Source organism: Nomascus leucogenys, chromosome 14 (assembly GCF_006542625.1).
Source record: "Nomascus leucogenys isolate Asia chromosome 14, Asia_NLE_v1, whole genome shotgun sequence".
Classification (NCBI taxonomy): domain Eukaryota; kingdom Metazoa; phylum Chordata; class Mammalia; order Primates; family Hylobatidae; genus Nomascus; species Nomascus leucogenys.
Genome location: NC_044394.1, coordinates 74,921,487 through 74,937,106, shown reverse-complemented (window position 1 = coordinate 74,937,106; position 15,620 = coordinate 74,921,487). Strand labels below are relative to the sequence as shown.

The 15,620-nt window shown below is 54.1% G+C and overlaps 1 protein-coding gene across 1 annotated transcript in view; it reads left to right on the top strand.

The window, feature by feature from the left end:
- Positions 1-15,620, top strand: part of SH3RF3 (SH3 domain containing ring finger 3) — a 370,655-nt gene that overhangs the window by 269,012 nt on the left and 86,023 nt on the right. The window contains exon 5 of the mRNA XM_030827021.1: positions 15,204-15,307. Within this exon, the coding sequence (XP_030682881.1) occupies positions 15,204-15,307 (104 nt within the window). The remainder of the gene's footprint in view (positions 1-15,203; positions 15,308-15,620) is intronic.

Genomic DNA, 15,620 nt, shown 5'->3' with positions numbered 1-15,620 from the left:
TGTTGATGAGAATGCTGAAAAGGAAGAGCTGTGGAACTGAGGAGAGAGCTGGGAGCTGTGTAAGGTGAGCTCAAGGCCCGGCGGGGAGGGAGGTGCTGATGCAGAACAGGCCAGTGCCTGGCCTCTGAGTAGCCATGTGGGAAATGCTACAAGTTGGAGACTGGGAGTCTCAGCGGCCACTCTGCAGGGGCAGGGACAGGGGACAGAAGGATGGGGGAGTGGGGCCTAGAAGGAAGTTTTGCCGGACCTAGGCCGGCCACAAGCACAGTCAAGGTGGCCAAGGAGCTGCTGGGGCTGGCCGCTGGGCACCTCCCAGAGGCTGCCACGGGCACACAGGGCCTGCACAGGTGGGGTGTGGCCCAGGCTGGCGGCCAAGCAGAGCTGACCCCTCTCCCACTGGGTGCCCCCTCCCAGTGCCTCTGCAGAAGGCCCAGTCTCATTCTTCTCTCATGGACTTACTGCTTCCTCTTTCCCATGGATGTGCTTGACTCTCTGCAGTCTGATCTTGCCCACCACCCCTGCTGCTGAAGCTGACCCAGCCACAGTTACCAATGCCCTGTCCAGCATCCTCCTTCCTCATCCGCCATCTTGACCTCTTGGCAGCACTTGACGCTGTGGACAGCACCCCTTCCTGAGCCTGTCCTCTTTGATCTGTGACTCTTCTTTCCAGTGGAGCCTGGTCCTGGCCCCTCCTGCCAGACCCTCTTTCTAACCCCTACATTTGTAGATACACAATACCACCCACCTTCTCTTCTCATCCTGGGCATACTCACCCATGGGGGTTCGCCCTCTCCAGAACCCCAGCCAACGTCCCTAAACTTTGCCTGCCAGCACCTCTTTTAAACTACAGATTCTCTTCTCCAACTACCTGCTGGCTTCCTGGAGAGACGCCTCGACTTCAGCGCATGCCAGAAACAACTGATGACACCCCTCTTTCCGCAAACCTGCTTCCCCTTCTGTATTCCATCTGTTCCTCAAGGAGTCACCACTGTCCTTAGGTGCCCTGAGCTAACACCCTTCGTCTTCGCTAATACCCTTCATCTTCCCCAACATTGACTCCCTGCCCCTGAGTTCCCTCCTGAGTCCCTTGGAAAGTTCTGAGGAGCCTTCAGACTGGCCCTTGGTTGCCTCTCCAGCTCCTGGCAGCACTGTCCACTCCCGTGAGCCTGTGCAGATCTGCTGCCTGTGCACTACGCTGCCCTGACCCTGGTCCATTTCTCCCCGAGACTGCCGCAGCTAATCCCTTCCCACCTGCCCATGTCCCTTTTGCTGCCCCTCAGCATGGCATTCTACCTACCAGGCAACACACAGACACATACCTGTGCAGAAGGCTCCTGCCCACCCTTCCAGGCAATCTGACATGTTCACCTCTCTTCGGCAGCTTTCTATGGCCCCATGTCACGTTTCCACCACCAAATCAATTCCCCCACTGTCTCTTTGCCTACAGGACTTCCCATGTGCCCATGATGGAACATTATTTGTGTGTATGGCCATCCCCCCTTCCTCCCTGGGCTTTTAGGTCCTTGAAGGCAGGAGCTAGGTGCCACTGGCCCACAGGTGGGGCTCTCACACGCTAGCTTCCTTCTTGGGTGGGCCACAAGACAGCACCAGCAGCATTCCTCACTGGATGGTCTTGTACATAAAGCAGCGTGGTGCCTGAGAGGCTGTGTGGCCTTCCCCAACCCCCGCAGGCCCGGCTGCACATCGATGGCTGGGGAGAGGACGCAGCCGCGGGGCACTGGCTGAAGGTGTCCAGGGCATGCAGCCGGCTGAGCCTCAGATGGCCTGTCCTGCTCATGTTTGCACCCCTAGGGATTCTTCCTCTGCGACTGAGAGAGGTCAGAGGCTCAGCTGGTGCTTTGGGCGTAACGGAGTATCATTCACATGTCAGCACTCTGCTTGGGGAGGGAGGATAATCAGAGGAGAGGGAAAGAGGCCATTCAGGCCAACTCCACTATGACACATTTGCTTTTGAGGTTATTGGATCAAATTGGGAAATGATTGCTTAGATTTTAGAAAAATTTCCTCATAAACCAAGTGTGAAGTCAAGCAGGTGCCCGAGGACCCTCAATGGGCAGTCGGCTCTGGAGTGCCTGGGTCCATCATTGAGAGCAGCTACATCACGTAATAAGCAGCCCACGTTCTCGGAGGCACCAAGCTGCGGACGCTTGCTTCTCACTCATACTATGAGTCGCCGGTAGAAGAGGGCTTGGCTCTGCCACCCTACCTGGGACACCAGCAAACACCCACAGGCTGAGTCTAGCCACTGCTTGTTTTGGTAAATGAAAGCTTTGCTGGAACAGGGTCACACACGCCCATTTGTGTATCATCCGCAGGTATTTTTAGGCCATAACAGAGATATTAAGGAGTTGTGACAGAGATCGTAAGACCCACACAGCCTGAAATGTTTATTACTGAGCCCGTTACAGAAAATGCCTTCTGACTCCTAGTGTAGAATGTCTCCAGGACCATAGCAGGGACAAAAGTGAGGCAACCAGTGCAGAGGCTACATGGAAGCCTCTGCTCATGGGCATTTCAGTGGTCGAAGACAATCCTACAGCCCTGCCCTCTTGAGGGGGTGGGCACATGGAGTCCAGCGGGGCCTTGAGGAGAACCGTCCCCAGGCGCCACTTCCCTGCAAGTTTGCATTTCTGAGCACAGAAGTTGGGAAGCTTCAAAGGAAGAGCCGACACCTTTCCAAAGTGAGGCCAGTGTGGCGCTGACGGCTATGCTTGCACTGCTGTGTGGCACCCACTAATACTGCCCGTGAGTGTCCTGCCTCTGGGCAGGGGCTCTTGCTGGCTCCAGAGTGTGGTCAGATGCAGGCTGACTCGCCATCCCGCCAGGACCAGCACCTTCATCGGCCCTTGACAGCTTCTCTGTTCTGGAGAGCACCATGGCTTACAAATTACCTCCAAATAAGCAACCCTTGGAAATTAGGAACATACCCTTTAAAATCAATGGAAGGGGAAGTGTTTGAAATTCAGCAGGGAGAACATCAAAAGACAGCATTTCTCAAGTCTTTTCGTGTCTGAGAAGTAAATGAGGAGAGTTCCTTATGGAAGCTTCTGGACAACTTTAAAATGCATCACCACCTGCTATTTGTCTCTATGCAGCTTCCTGTGTTGGCTGGGTCTTATCTCTGCCACAGGACAGACAGACGGACGCTTCAAGCAGGAGGAAGTGCTGGGGAAAAGCTGAAGGAGCTGAAGCAAGACCTTGCTGCCTCAGGCCTGGCAGCCCCCAGACTTACTGCTTATAAGCTGTGCAACCTCCGGCTCCGGCTCCAGCTCTCAACTGCAGAGCACAAGCTGCCTGCATAGCGGAGTACCTGGGCTTATTTTTAGCATTTTCAGAAAGTTATGAATTTAATTACATGCCTTATAGGGAGGCAAAACAAAAAGTACCAAGTGAGCCTGGGATGAATAAAAAAAAAAAAAAAATTCCCATTGTGAGAATCTTATACAAGAAAACTTTCTTCTGCAAATCTGGAAATAGCTGTATCTCCGTGACTTACCAATCCTGGCCTCTAAGTGGGGACAGAGGACACCGTGGCTGCCTGTGACCTGGCGTCCTGATGATTTTTGTTGATTGCAAAGTTTACCAATCACAGTGCAGGGTGCTGGCGCGTTTCTTTCGCTGCTATGATGAGCTAGGAACCAGATCCATGGGTTTCTGCCTGTGCCTCCAGGCCATCCTTGGGCAGAGTCAGGGAAGATCCTTGGGTCTTCTTGGCATTTGGAGAGCATCTGGGAGCTCTGGGTGGGCACTTGCTGGCTAGCAGCATAGGAGAGCCACTCCCTTGTCCTAGCAGCTGTTGAAGCCACATCCTACAGGGATCCACAGAGGGTTTTTCATGAATGCTCACCTGTAGGCCCCATGGGACCCACCAGGAGATTAGCACACAGTCCATGCCTCAGAGGGTGGAAAGGAGGAAGGGCCTCGATCAACACAGGTAAAGCAGGAGGAAACCAGGCCACTGAGGTTGGTGTCCTCAGGGCTGTAATGTGAAGACCCATGATGGCCCTGGATGGGAGGACTGTGAGGAGCTAAGAACCTTCTCCACCCAGATCTCCTGACTGCCTCGTCCTCCCTCTGCCAGAGCTCATCTGCCCTCCCACTCCAGGCTAAACCACCTACCTCCCCACAGGCGTTACCTGGATGCAGTGTGGGTTTGGGAGGTGAGAAAAACGGGGTCCCACATGCGCTCATGCCCAGGCCGGGTTCGCTCTCAGGACCTCGTCCCCCCATTCGCTGTCCCCTCTACCAGCCTGAGAGCTTCGCTGCGGCAAGAGAGTGCTTTCCCTCTCTGTACAAGCAGTGCCTGGCACTGGCACTCTCAGACGGAAGGACGGATAGATGGACACACTGAATTAGAGCTGAACAAAAGGATTTTTCAAAGTCCACCCCTCCTGCAGCCACCGCCTGTAAAGGAAGCACTTTCTGTTTGAAGGCAGAGCAGATGCACAGTTGGGTGTAGATGAATATTGTGCCTTTTATGCAAAACTGGATGGAGAAGCCTCTGGCCTGATGGGTGTGCACAGGGAGGAGGGTCCAGGGCCTTCCTACCGTCAGAGGCAACAGGCGAGTGACAGCTGTGAGGAAGGCCATGAGCGGAAGCCATCCACGGCCCTTCCTGATAGAAGAAAGGCTCCAGGGCAAGATAGGTTGCTTCTTAGCTGAGGCTTGGGAAGCCCCGGGTAGGTGAGAAAGGGGTCCTATAACTTCCTTAACAGACCTCCCCTTTCCTTGTTGACATTTTGAGATTTTCATTCACCAAACTGGAGTCGGGTTGTGGATGTTCTCCTCCTATATTCCATTGTTTTGATCCATTCTCCTTAGTAATATTCCTTAACAAGGAATTCCTTGTTAAGCTTTTGATCACAACTTTCACTTTTTGGTTCCAGTTATTGGCCCAGTAAGACAAAGGCAGAAAGGGGAAGAGGTTCACCTTCTCATCATAGACATCTAGAGCTGGGGCAGCAAGCTTTCTAAAGGAAACAGCCAGATAGTAAATAATCTAGACTTTGCAGCCAGGTGGTATCTGCCGCAGTGACTCAGCTCCACCCTGCAGTGTCAGAGCAGCTGGAGACAGCAGTGAATGGTGGGTGTGGCTGGCTGCCAATAAAACTTTATTCACAAAAGCAGAACACTGGGCCAGATCCAACCTATGGGTGAGAATTAAATATCCAGCAGCAAATTTGGAACTCCTGCGGGAGCAGGTGGCTTGTGGGCAGCAGTGGAGGGGAGTTTTGGCCTCCATCTTCAGCGGCGAGCAAGCAGTTCCCCTTACCAGCTGAGAGTACTGAAGTTATGTGGGCAGAAAGCATGGCCGCTGCCTCTCCCAGGACAGACCCCCTTGCTGGGGCTCCCCGGCCACTGCCCTCCCCGAGAGGGGGATCGAGAGGCACGCGGGGCCTCTGGCTGCACCAGCTGCTTGCTCCTCTTTGCAGAACCAAGCAGAAGAATCAGGCCATAAATGTTTTATTCTAGAGTTTTCTTTGGGAAGCAAGTTCATGAGGGTCTGATTTATACCCCGTGTAATGGAGTGGTAGTGAGTGATGAATAATGCATGCTCGTTTCACTGCTCCTTGGGTGATGACAAGGTTTTCTGGACTTATATTAAAAATTTAAATGAGGAGATGTTTCCTCTTGGGGTCTTCGTCTATTCCATAGTGTCAAAGAAAGAGACTCGGAGCCCCCGTACAGCCTGCCAACCCCCAGACCCTCTTTTTTCCTTTTTAGTAATCCCAGCGGGAAACTAATATGGCCTGGTTCCCAGCCACTGCTTAGGGGCCCCATTAAAATGCAGCGGAGGAGTCTCTAGTGTCTGGTTACAACCTGGCGATTTAGAATCGGGGAACCGTGGCCACAGCACTGCAGCCAGAGCTGACACCAGGCTTCCAACCAGGGGAGGCTGGAATTTGATGAAACACATCGCCATCACAGATGACAGCCCAGTCTTTACTGACTAGCAGCTCCAGGGCTGTGTGCCATTCACCTGTGAGATCTGTGATAGGGAGAGAGATGCAGGAGCAGTGGAGCTTGCCTGGATCCGGGGCACTGCACAGTCAGGCTGAGCTCCAGCCCTGACCTCAGTGCAGAGGGCCCCCGCAGCTCCGTGCACCCAGGGAGCAGCATCAGCGCACACGCTGTCACTTCACTGTTTGCTTGTGCTAAGTGCCATCAGACAGGCCGCCATCCCTACCTATAGCCCTGCCAGCCGACCCTGCACTACTGGGCTCATGTGAAATGCTCACAGGCTGTGTTGTTGTGCATCCTGCCCAAGGGAGGGATTGCTGGAGTTATTGTTCTGTAGGGTCAGTGACTCAGAGAACTGGGCCACTGCATGGTCGGCCAGCTCCTTTGGAACATGTGTGTCCACTTGCCCAGGCCAAATCCTGGCAGGTGTCCATTATGGAGCCTTTTAAAAAGACTGTGGTACAAACCTACTTTATTATAATCGGAGCCCTTTCCTGGGCATGGGCTGCTAGGCGTGACTTCGTGGCAGACAGGGCTGCACTTAGCTTTGAAGTCGGAGCAGAGATTTCCATTGGGTGATCTTGGAGATAGGATGAACATCTGTCTGAGGGCTGTGTCCCCAGTTATTTTTACTTAAAGGCACCTGGAGCTCTTTCTCTTTTCTTGTTTTTATCACTGGCTGACTCCCTCACTCCTGCCAAGTCTTTACTAATCCCTTAAGGCCTAGAATCATTTAAAATTAAGCCATTAAAAATCAAAGCAGCATCAGAGAGGTGGCTCGTGGTTAGGAGGAAGCCAGGCCTGGGTCCAGGGCCAAGCACCATGGTTGGAGCTGGAGGCAAGGAGCCCTCAAGTCCCTGGTGTCACAGTCAGCAACTCTCAACCTCGTTATGAGTACTTCAGGGGAGAGGTGCCATTGGTTGGGGGCTGAAAGTGCATCCAGGCAGTGCTGCAGCTCAGGCTTTGCAGAATGCTGGCCATGTGGAAGCCTGTGCCTTTACTCAGGAGTTCCCGATTATAGTCATTTAAAGGAGAGGCCCCTTTCCCTGCAGTTAGTTCCTGCCAGGGTTAGCAGTGGCTGCTCATCTCTGCCCCTCAGCAGGCCTCGTGTTCTTGGGAGTCGCATTCTGTACAGCTGGGCCTATGGCCCCCAGTAGTGTGCTGCTGAGCCCGTCAGTGGGAGGACCCCGAACCCCTCCCACATTGGCCACCAGCAAATTGCTGCTCGTTTGCATCTGTAGCAACAGAGACCAGATTCAGAGGACAGACTGACCCCATCAGCATCAGGAAGCCACCACCAGTGTGCCACTCACTTCTTTGTACTTTTAGTTTTTATATCCCTGAGGGCAGAGCCCAGCCCAGCATTGCCTCCTACACAGCAGGATGTCCTTTGGCACCCCTCGCTCTGGGCACCACACCACACATCCACGCTAAGAGGGGTGGCCACACGGGAGCCATGCTCAGCCATGTCAGTTTTAGGCATTCTTCATCTTGACCTTTGGGAAAAAGCATTTCCACACATCTGACCTCTCTCTGCTCCTCATTCCAGCTCTAAGTAATAGCTTACTGTTAAATCCCACATATTTGCTTGGAGCTTTTGCCGTATCAAGTGTCAGCTGAAGGCCAGGATTCCAGTGAAGCCACCAGAATGTCTCCCTCCTGCTGTCTTTAGGGACAGCCTGTGTCAGGCTGGCCAAGGCCCCAGACCCCTGAATGGGCCCTATGGCAGCTCCCACTGTCCACGCCTCAGGTTCCTTGGCTGGGCCCTCCCGAGCCTCCTGACACCCAACCCTGTGGGTTGCTTTACGTTGGACTCACACAGGGCAGTTGGTGGGTGCTGGCACAGATGGGATGGTGAGCCTTCGGCCGCCGTGGTCCACGATGCGTGTGCTCCGCATGGTGTGCACTCTCAGCCTAGCCTTCAGCCTCTGCCCAGCAGACAAAACACAGTCTCCTTGGTCTCTCCCGGCCAAACACATTGCCCCCCTTTCATTGGAGTATGGCTTGAGCAGCTCCAGGACATTGGGAGGTGGAGATCCAAGTGCCGGGGCAGGCTCCAGGCAGGCCACCCTCCCAGTGTGGCCCCACTGTGGCTCTGGCTGCGCTTTGCTTGTGCTGTGCTGGTTTGGGACAGCTTGGCTGTTTCTGGAGCATTTATCTGAGCGGGACAGCAGACATGGTAACAAGAGCAGGATCAGTGCATGCCTATCATCTTAGGTATCCACTCTTCCCGATGCTGCAGAGCCGAGTGCCCAGTGCCTGGGAGCACAGAACTGCCAGCCCAACCCCTGCTGGTGCTGCAGGGTCACCCCTGCCCTTTGTCAGCTCCCAGGATCCCCTGACAAAGACGGCACATGGGGGATCGAGAAAGATACGTGCTTACCGTCAGCCAGACCTCAAGTGTTAACTCTGTTATTCTTCTCATACCACTTTGGAAATGTTTCAGGAAACCACTGTCATTTGATATTAAAGTGTAGATTAAAAAATAATAAAATTATCCCAAAAGGCAACTCCCCAAAGGAGCAAAGTTATGGTTTGGTATGTAAGTTTCCTGACTTTTTGCCATCAAAATACATGTGTCACTGTCAGAAATTAGATAAGCCTTCATATGCAAGGCTCTCACCTCCATTTGCACTCTGCACACCCTACATGGCCCTCCAGGCCTGTCCATGGAGAGCACAGCACAGGCGGCAGTGGGGCATTCTGTGTCCTCGTCAGCCTGCCAGCCCCACACCGTGGGACATTTTAGGTTGCTTCAGGAGTGCAGGTTTTTCATATCATAAACAGTGCCGCTGCGAAATCCTTACCTGTACCTCCATTCTGACTTGTCTGATTATCATTATTTTATATATACATTTTTTGAGATAGAGTCTTGCTCTGTCGCCCAGGCTAGAGTGCAGTGGCATAATCTCAGCTCACTGCAACCTCTGCCTCCTGGGTTCAAGCGATTCTCCTGCCTCAGCCTCCCAAGTAACTGGGATTACAGGTGCCCGCCACAATGCCCAGCTAATTTTTGTATTTTTAAGAGACAGGGTTTCACCATGTTGGCCAGGCTGGTCTTGAACTCCTGACCTCAAGTGATCTGCCTGCCTTGGCCTCCCAAAGTTCTGGGATTACAGGCGTGAGCCACCACCCCAGGCCTGTCTGATTATTTTAGGATTCATTCTTAACAGGAAACTGCTGGGGCTACAGGCTTTTTTTCCTTCTCTGTCTCTGTCTATCTATCTCTTTCTCTCTCTGTGTCTCTGTGTCTTCCTGTCTGTCTCTCCCCGTCTAGACTGGAGAACAGCTTTGTCTACAAGCCCAAATCACCAGGACCTGGGGCTGTGTGAGAACTTCCCTGGCCCCCACATTCCCCTCCCTATTCTGTGCAGTGGGGCAGCACCCCTGCCCCCACCAGGCCTCCACACAGAATAGACATGTCACGAGGGCCATGCCTTGTCGGACCTGAGTTTGCAGACTTCTCTGTTACTAACTATGGCAGAACAGGACAGAAGCCAGGGGACTGTGGGTCCACTGGCCCAAGCCAGGAGTGAGGGCTTTCCCTGCAGGAAGCACACTGGGGTCTTCCACGTCCCATGAGTGGGATCAAGAGGTGTAACTCCCCTCCAGTGGTCCAGCAGGGGCAGTCACCTGCCCCAGGAAGCGCCTGTGCATGTCAGCATTCCCAAGACTGGTGGGTCCTTCTAGGTCCTTGGCATCCTTGGCCATTCCACAGCGTGCAGCTCAATGGACAATGACATTCCCTCTGAAGCACCGTCTACCCTGGGCTGTGGGTCTCCTTCTGTTTCTCGGGCTGCCCCATCTTGGCCTCCTTCAGGGCTCTCTTCTGGGTGGTGTCTCGCAGGTGGGGCCGGGGCATGCTCCCTCCTCACTGTCTCCCAGGCCACTTCACCATCTACCCTGTTGGCTTCAGGACGACGATCATGAGCCTTTGTTGAGGGCCTATTCTGTGTACTTAGAGTGACTGCTTTATAGACTATGGATTGTCTCACTTCATACTCCAGCTATCTAGACCCTGCAAGCCGCCACAACCCCATCTTCTCATGTCTTGGGGACTCTGTCCTCCACTGCTTGATTTCTATAGTCTTGGGAGCTATTGATTCAGATTTCATCTGGTTTTTCAGCTTTTTCAGGCAGGAGGGTAAACCTGACCCCTGTTACCGTCATGGTCAGAGCACAAGTTCATGACCCTCAATGGACACGATGAGAGATCGGAGGCTCACAGACACCATCTTGGCTACAGTCACAAACACAGGTCACACACCTGGGAGCTAAGGGCTTTGCCACAAGACTGCATTGCCTCATAGATCAGCTATACATACATGACCCCAGATCTGCTGCCCAGGCCAGTCCCCTCTGAGCTCCTGGTTGGCATTACCAGCACCCTCATCATCCACACTGAGACATCTCCAGGCACACCAGACACTGCGTGTCCAGCACCGAGCCCATGGCCTCTGTGGTCTCTTGTTCCTGTCTCTCCAACAGCATCTCCATCTGGCCAAGGCTGGAAACTCGGCCCATGCTCCTCCCTCAACGTCCTTCAGACCTAATCTTGTTGGTGGAGAAGGGAATGATGGCCCCCACACATGTCCAAGTGCTGATCCCAGAACCTGAGAATGTGTCACCTCATGTGGCAAACGGGAAAATACCCTGAGATGGGGATGCTCCTGGATCACCTGGGCCACCGCAGCCACAAAGGCCCTCCTGAGAGGGAAGCAGAGGCCAGAGTCAGGGAAGGGGATGGGGTGGTGGAAGCAGAGGCGAGAGAGAGGAAGACGCGGCACTGCTGGCCTTAAAGTGGAGGGCACCAAGGAACGTGGGCAGCCTCTAGAAGCTGCAGAGGCAGGGAATGGAGTCTCCTCCAGACTCCCAGAGGGAACACAGCCCTGCCACACTTTGATTTTAGAACTTCTGACTTCAAGACCTTCTGTGTGATTGTAAACCCCTGAGTCTGTGGCTGTTTGTTTCAGCAGCTGTGATGAACTAACACCATGGTGTGGCTAAGCACGTGGCCTCTGCACAGGCTGCCTGAGTTCAAAATACCCATCTGCAGGCTTGCGAAGGTTGAAAGCATTGTTCCAGGGGAAGTGCTCAGAGCTGGGCCCAGCCATGGTAGACTCTGCACAGGGCGAGTGCTACTATCACAGATGGTACAGTTGTGGCTGCTGTTCCTACTGACAGCCCCCTGAGCATGTCCAGATCCCCTCCTGGCCATCTGCCGGTGCAGGCTGGGCTCCCTCACACTTCCTGATGGGTTCCCTGCAAAGCTGCAGGTCCTGGCCTGTGGTTGCCTTCTCCCTGCCCGTCTTCCAGGGACTCTGTGCCCTCAGACTGAAGACCAGAACCCTCTCAGGAGGCCCCGCACAGCCTGTCCTCATCCCATGGGGATACTGCCCCCTTTGCCTCCAAACTGTCACTTCATCTGGCCTCCCACCTTAGCCAGCCTGGGCTCCTCTAGGCCCACCACCCACCCTCACCACCTCCCTGCTGTGGCTTGAATGTCCCCTCTGAAATTCATGTTGAAATTTAATCCCCTAGGCACAGCACGGAGAGGTGGGGCCTTTAAAAGGCAATTAGGTCATGAGGGCAAGGCTGAATAATCACTCATGGATTCCTGGATTCATGGGAGCGGGGCTGGTGGCTTTCTAAGAGGAAGAAGCAGGACCTGAGCCAGCACGCTCAGCCCCTTTGTCATGTGATGCTCTGCAGACTCCCCACCAGCAAGAAGGCTGTCACCAAGTGGCCATGTGGCATTGCACTTCTCAGTCTCCAGAACTATAAGAAATAAATTCCTTTTCATTATAAATTACCCAATTTTAGGTATTCTGTCGTGAGCAACACTAAACTGACTAAGACATTCCCTAACAAGCCTGCCTCATGCCTTTCGAAGCCCTCCCAGCCACTCCCAGCCCAGGTTGGGTACCTGCGTAAGGGGTCTGTGCACGCTGAACTTCCTAGGGCTGCTGCATGCTTAGAATGACATGTCCAGGCCGGGTGCAGTGGCTCACGCCTGTAATCCCAGCACTTTGGGAGGCTGAGGAGGGCAGATCACCTGAGGTCAGGAGTTCAAGACTAGCCTGGACAACATGGTGAAACCTCCGTTTCTACTAAAAATACAAAATACCAGCTCACTGCAACCTCCGCCTCCTGAGTTCAAGCAATTTTCCTGCCTCAGCCTCCCCAGTAGCTGGGATTACAGGTGTACGCCATCATGCCTGGCTAATTTTTGTATTTTTAGTAGAGACGAGATTTCATCACATCATATTGACCAGGCTGATCTCAAACTCCTGACCTCATGATCTGCCCACCTCAGCCTCCCAAAATGCTGGGATTACAGGTGTGAGCCACTGCACTGGATATCGTGCCACTGCACTCCAGCCTGGGTGACAGAGCAAGACTCTGTCTCAAAACAACAACAACAACGAACGAAATATTAGCCAGGGGTGGTAGTGTGCACCTGTAATCTCAGCTACTCAGGAGGCTAAAGCGGGAGAATCGCTTGAGCCCGGAAGCAGAGGTTGCAGTGAGCCGAGATCGCGCCACTGCTCTCCAGCCTGGGCTACAGAGTGAGACTTCATCTCAAAAAGAATTATATGTCCAGTGCTTGGCCACCTGGATTGCAAGCCCCACACAGTCACAGGCCATGGTGTTCCCCATGGGGGCCCAGGGCCAGTTCCGACTGCCAGGTCATCGAGTGGCAGTGCGTCGAGCCTGTTGTCCCTGTGTTAGAACTGATTGGTAACTATTTGAATGGGTGAGTGAATGACCCTAAGATCCTGCCCACACATTTCTTCAGGACCACAAGGAGACCTGTGGACAGTGCAGAAAGCAGCACAGGGACACCCTCTCCTCTGTGCAGATGCCTGGGGCTGGCCCAGGGCCTAGTGGAGAGTGAGATGGCAGCTTCTCCTTCTCCCTCCCTTGGGGTGTCTCTGCCCTCATACTCGCCCTCCAGCCCCACCTACACCTCCATGGATGGTGACTCATGATCCAGACCGGCTCTGGGGAGTTCTCTAGAAGGAAAGTGATCCTGGCATTGTTGGGGACACCTCCTCTTCCCTGTCTTCCTTCATGGAGAGGGCAGGTGTCCCGGGCAGACAGAAGACCCTGGAATCCATCCGTGGGAAGGAATGCCTCTTTCCAGCCCTGTTCCCACACGGCGCTCAGCCTTTCCTGCTTCCGCATGTGGCTGAGGGACGAGGTCCATGAGGGGCTGCCCTCTGGACACGTGGCTCTCTCAGGAGCCTTTGAAAATCGAAGGTTTTTCTCACAGCGTCTGCATTGCAACAGAAGTCATTTGAGACTTGGAGTTACCCTAGAGACACGAAGGGAGTCTCTCGGTTGCACCTGCTCATTCTGCCAGGCGCACTGGGTTTAAACAGGAGGAAGAAATCGGTTCTGACTTTGTGGACGCTGCCCATGTAGCGTGGTTTCAGTCTGTGTTATGATCGCTGGTCGGGGAGGGCTGTAGCCACTCAGGGAGGGGCAGGTAGGTGGCTGGCAGCATGCAGAGGTTATCAGCTAAGCAAGGCCAGAACTGGTCAGTGAGTGATGAGAAAGCTAAGAAGCTTCTTGCTCCTAAGCTAAGAAGGTGGTGTGAGGCCAGTCTGGGGGCAGGGCTGGCTGCCTGCCTAGGGAAACTTCCAGGTGGCTCTCCCTCCCATCTGTGTGGTCTCTGCTTCTAGTGCCTTTTGCTCACCTGAGGACACACACTGGGGACACAGGCACCTTCCGCATTCAGAGCCAGGCAGCCCCCTCACCCTGCCAAACCTGCCTTTGGCCGAGGTACCTACAGCCTGGCCCTGTCCTCTGCTCCAGTTTCTGCTGGGACCCCTATTCTGCCCCTCATCAGGCCTACACGGGATCCTCGAGGAAGGGAGGAGACCCCAGGCTCCCTCCTTGAAGGGAGGTGGACCCCTTCCTCCTCCAGGCTCCCCGACAGCCCCTCTAATGGAGTGTCCTGAAGCTTCCAGAGCAGTACCACAAACTAGGTGGCTAAAAGCAACAGAAAGTTGTTCTCTCACAGCTCTAGAGGTCAGAAGCCCCGAGTCAAGGTGTGGGCAGGTTTGGTTCCTCCTGAGGCTGAGGGGAGTCTGTTCCGGGGCTCGCTCCTGGCTTTAGTGGCTGCCGGCATCCTCAGCACCCCTCGGCTTGTGGACGCATCACTCTCGTGTCTGCTCCATCCTTGCATGGGCTTCCTTCCCCTCCACATCCCGGTCCTCCTTCCCTGTCTTGTAAGGATACTCATCATTGGATTTGGGGCCCACTCTAATCAAGGATGATCTATTCTCAGGATCCTTACCTCATATCTGCAAAGACCCCTATTCCAGATAAGACCACAAGCACTGGTGCCAGGGCTGGGACTCGGATAGATCTTTGAGAAGGACAGAGGTCAGACCCCTCTGCCATTGAATGCCTCTGAACAGGAAGACAGAACATTGTCCTAGGGAAGGCCAGGGCAGGGCGAGCAAGCTGGGTCGTAGGGGGACCTGGGGGCAGCGCTGCCCTGCACGGGCTGGGGCTAAGGATTCTCCATGTAGGAATTCCCTTGGCAAGACCATGATGCCACCCAGTTTCCTCCCTCGGCCCCCCCACCGCCCCTGGAGAGCACAGCGCACCCCTGATGCTGACCGTTCCTCGGGTCATCTCCTTGCTTAAAAAACGCTTGAAGCTTGGAGCACTTTGGGGTCTTGCGGGGAGGGGGGCACCCTGTGACTCCCGGTCCTCTTGGCCTGCTGCTCTGTCTGCTGTCATGGGACCAGTTTTCTGTAGGGATTAATCTCCAGTTCCTGGGGACGCTCTTTTTAAATAAGCTCTGTTTCATAGCATGAAAGATTTCGTGTGGGTTTTTTTTAAAACAAACACAATAATAATTAATTCAAGGTCTAAGAATAAAGCCGGGTCTAGAACACGGCCTCCCCCCGTCCTGACTATAATGTGATGCTGACCAGCCTAGACGCAGGCCGTAGAAGTCTCCCTGAGCTGCTGGGAAGTGGCTCTTGAAAACCACCTCAGGGCGGGGGTCCTGGGCTGCCAGGCTCCCTCCCATGGTTGGAGAACCATTTTGACAGTCCAGGCAGGCATGGCACTTTGGAGGCCAAACAGCCAGGCAACTGGCGAAGCACAGGCACCTGTGGATGCAGCCTCACATTGCATTTCTCTTTCCCTTGGATGGAGTCTCTGTCTCCTCACTCCTGTCCCCTCTTGTCTGTTTCCAGGATGTCTCCTCCTCGGCGGGATCTACCCCCACGGCTGTCCCGCGGGCTGCCTCGGTGTCTGGAGAGCAGGGCATGCCTCCCAAGGTCCAGCTGCCCCTCAACGTGTGAGCTGCCCTTTGTGTCTGTCGGGGTCCCGCACCTGCAGCCCTCCCTCCTGCCTGGGCTGGCCTGTCCACGTGTGGTTTTCGCAGGGTTTTCCCATGTGTTACTAGTTGGCCAGTACAGTTATGTGCAGCTAATAACATCACTGAAGGGAGAGTGTGGAAGACAAAAGTCTAGCAGTTCCTTCTGATGCCATTGTTTCTAGGACATTTCTTCTAAGCAGGGAGGATATTCAGAGTATTCACAATGCAGGTCCCAGTCAACAGGAGAGGAGCCAGTCATAGCGTGGAGTAGGCTCTCCATAGCATGGAAGGT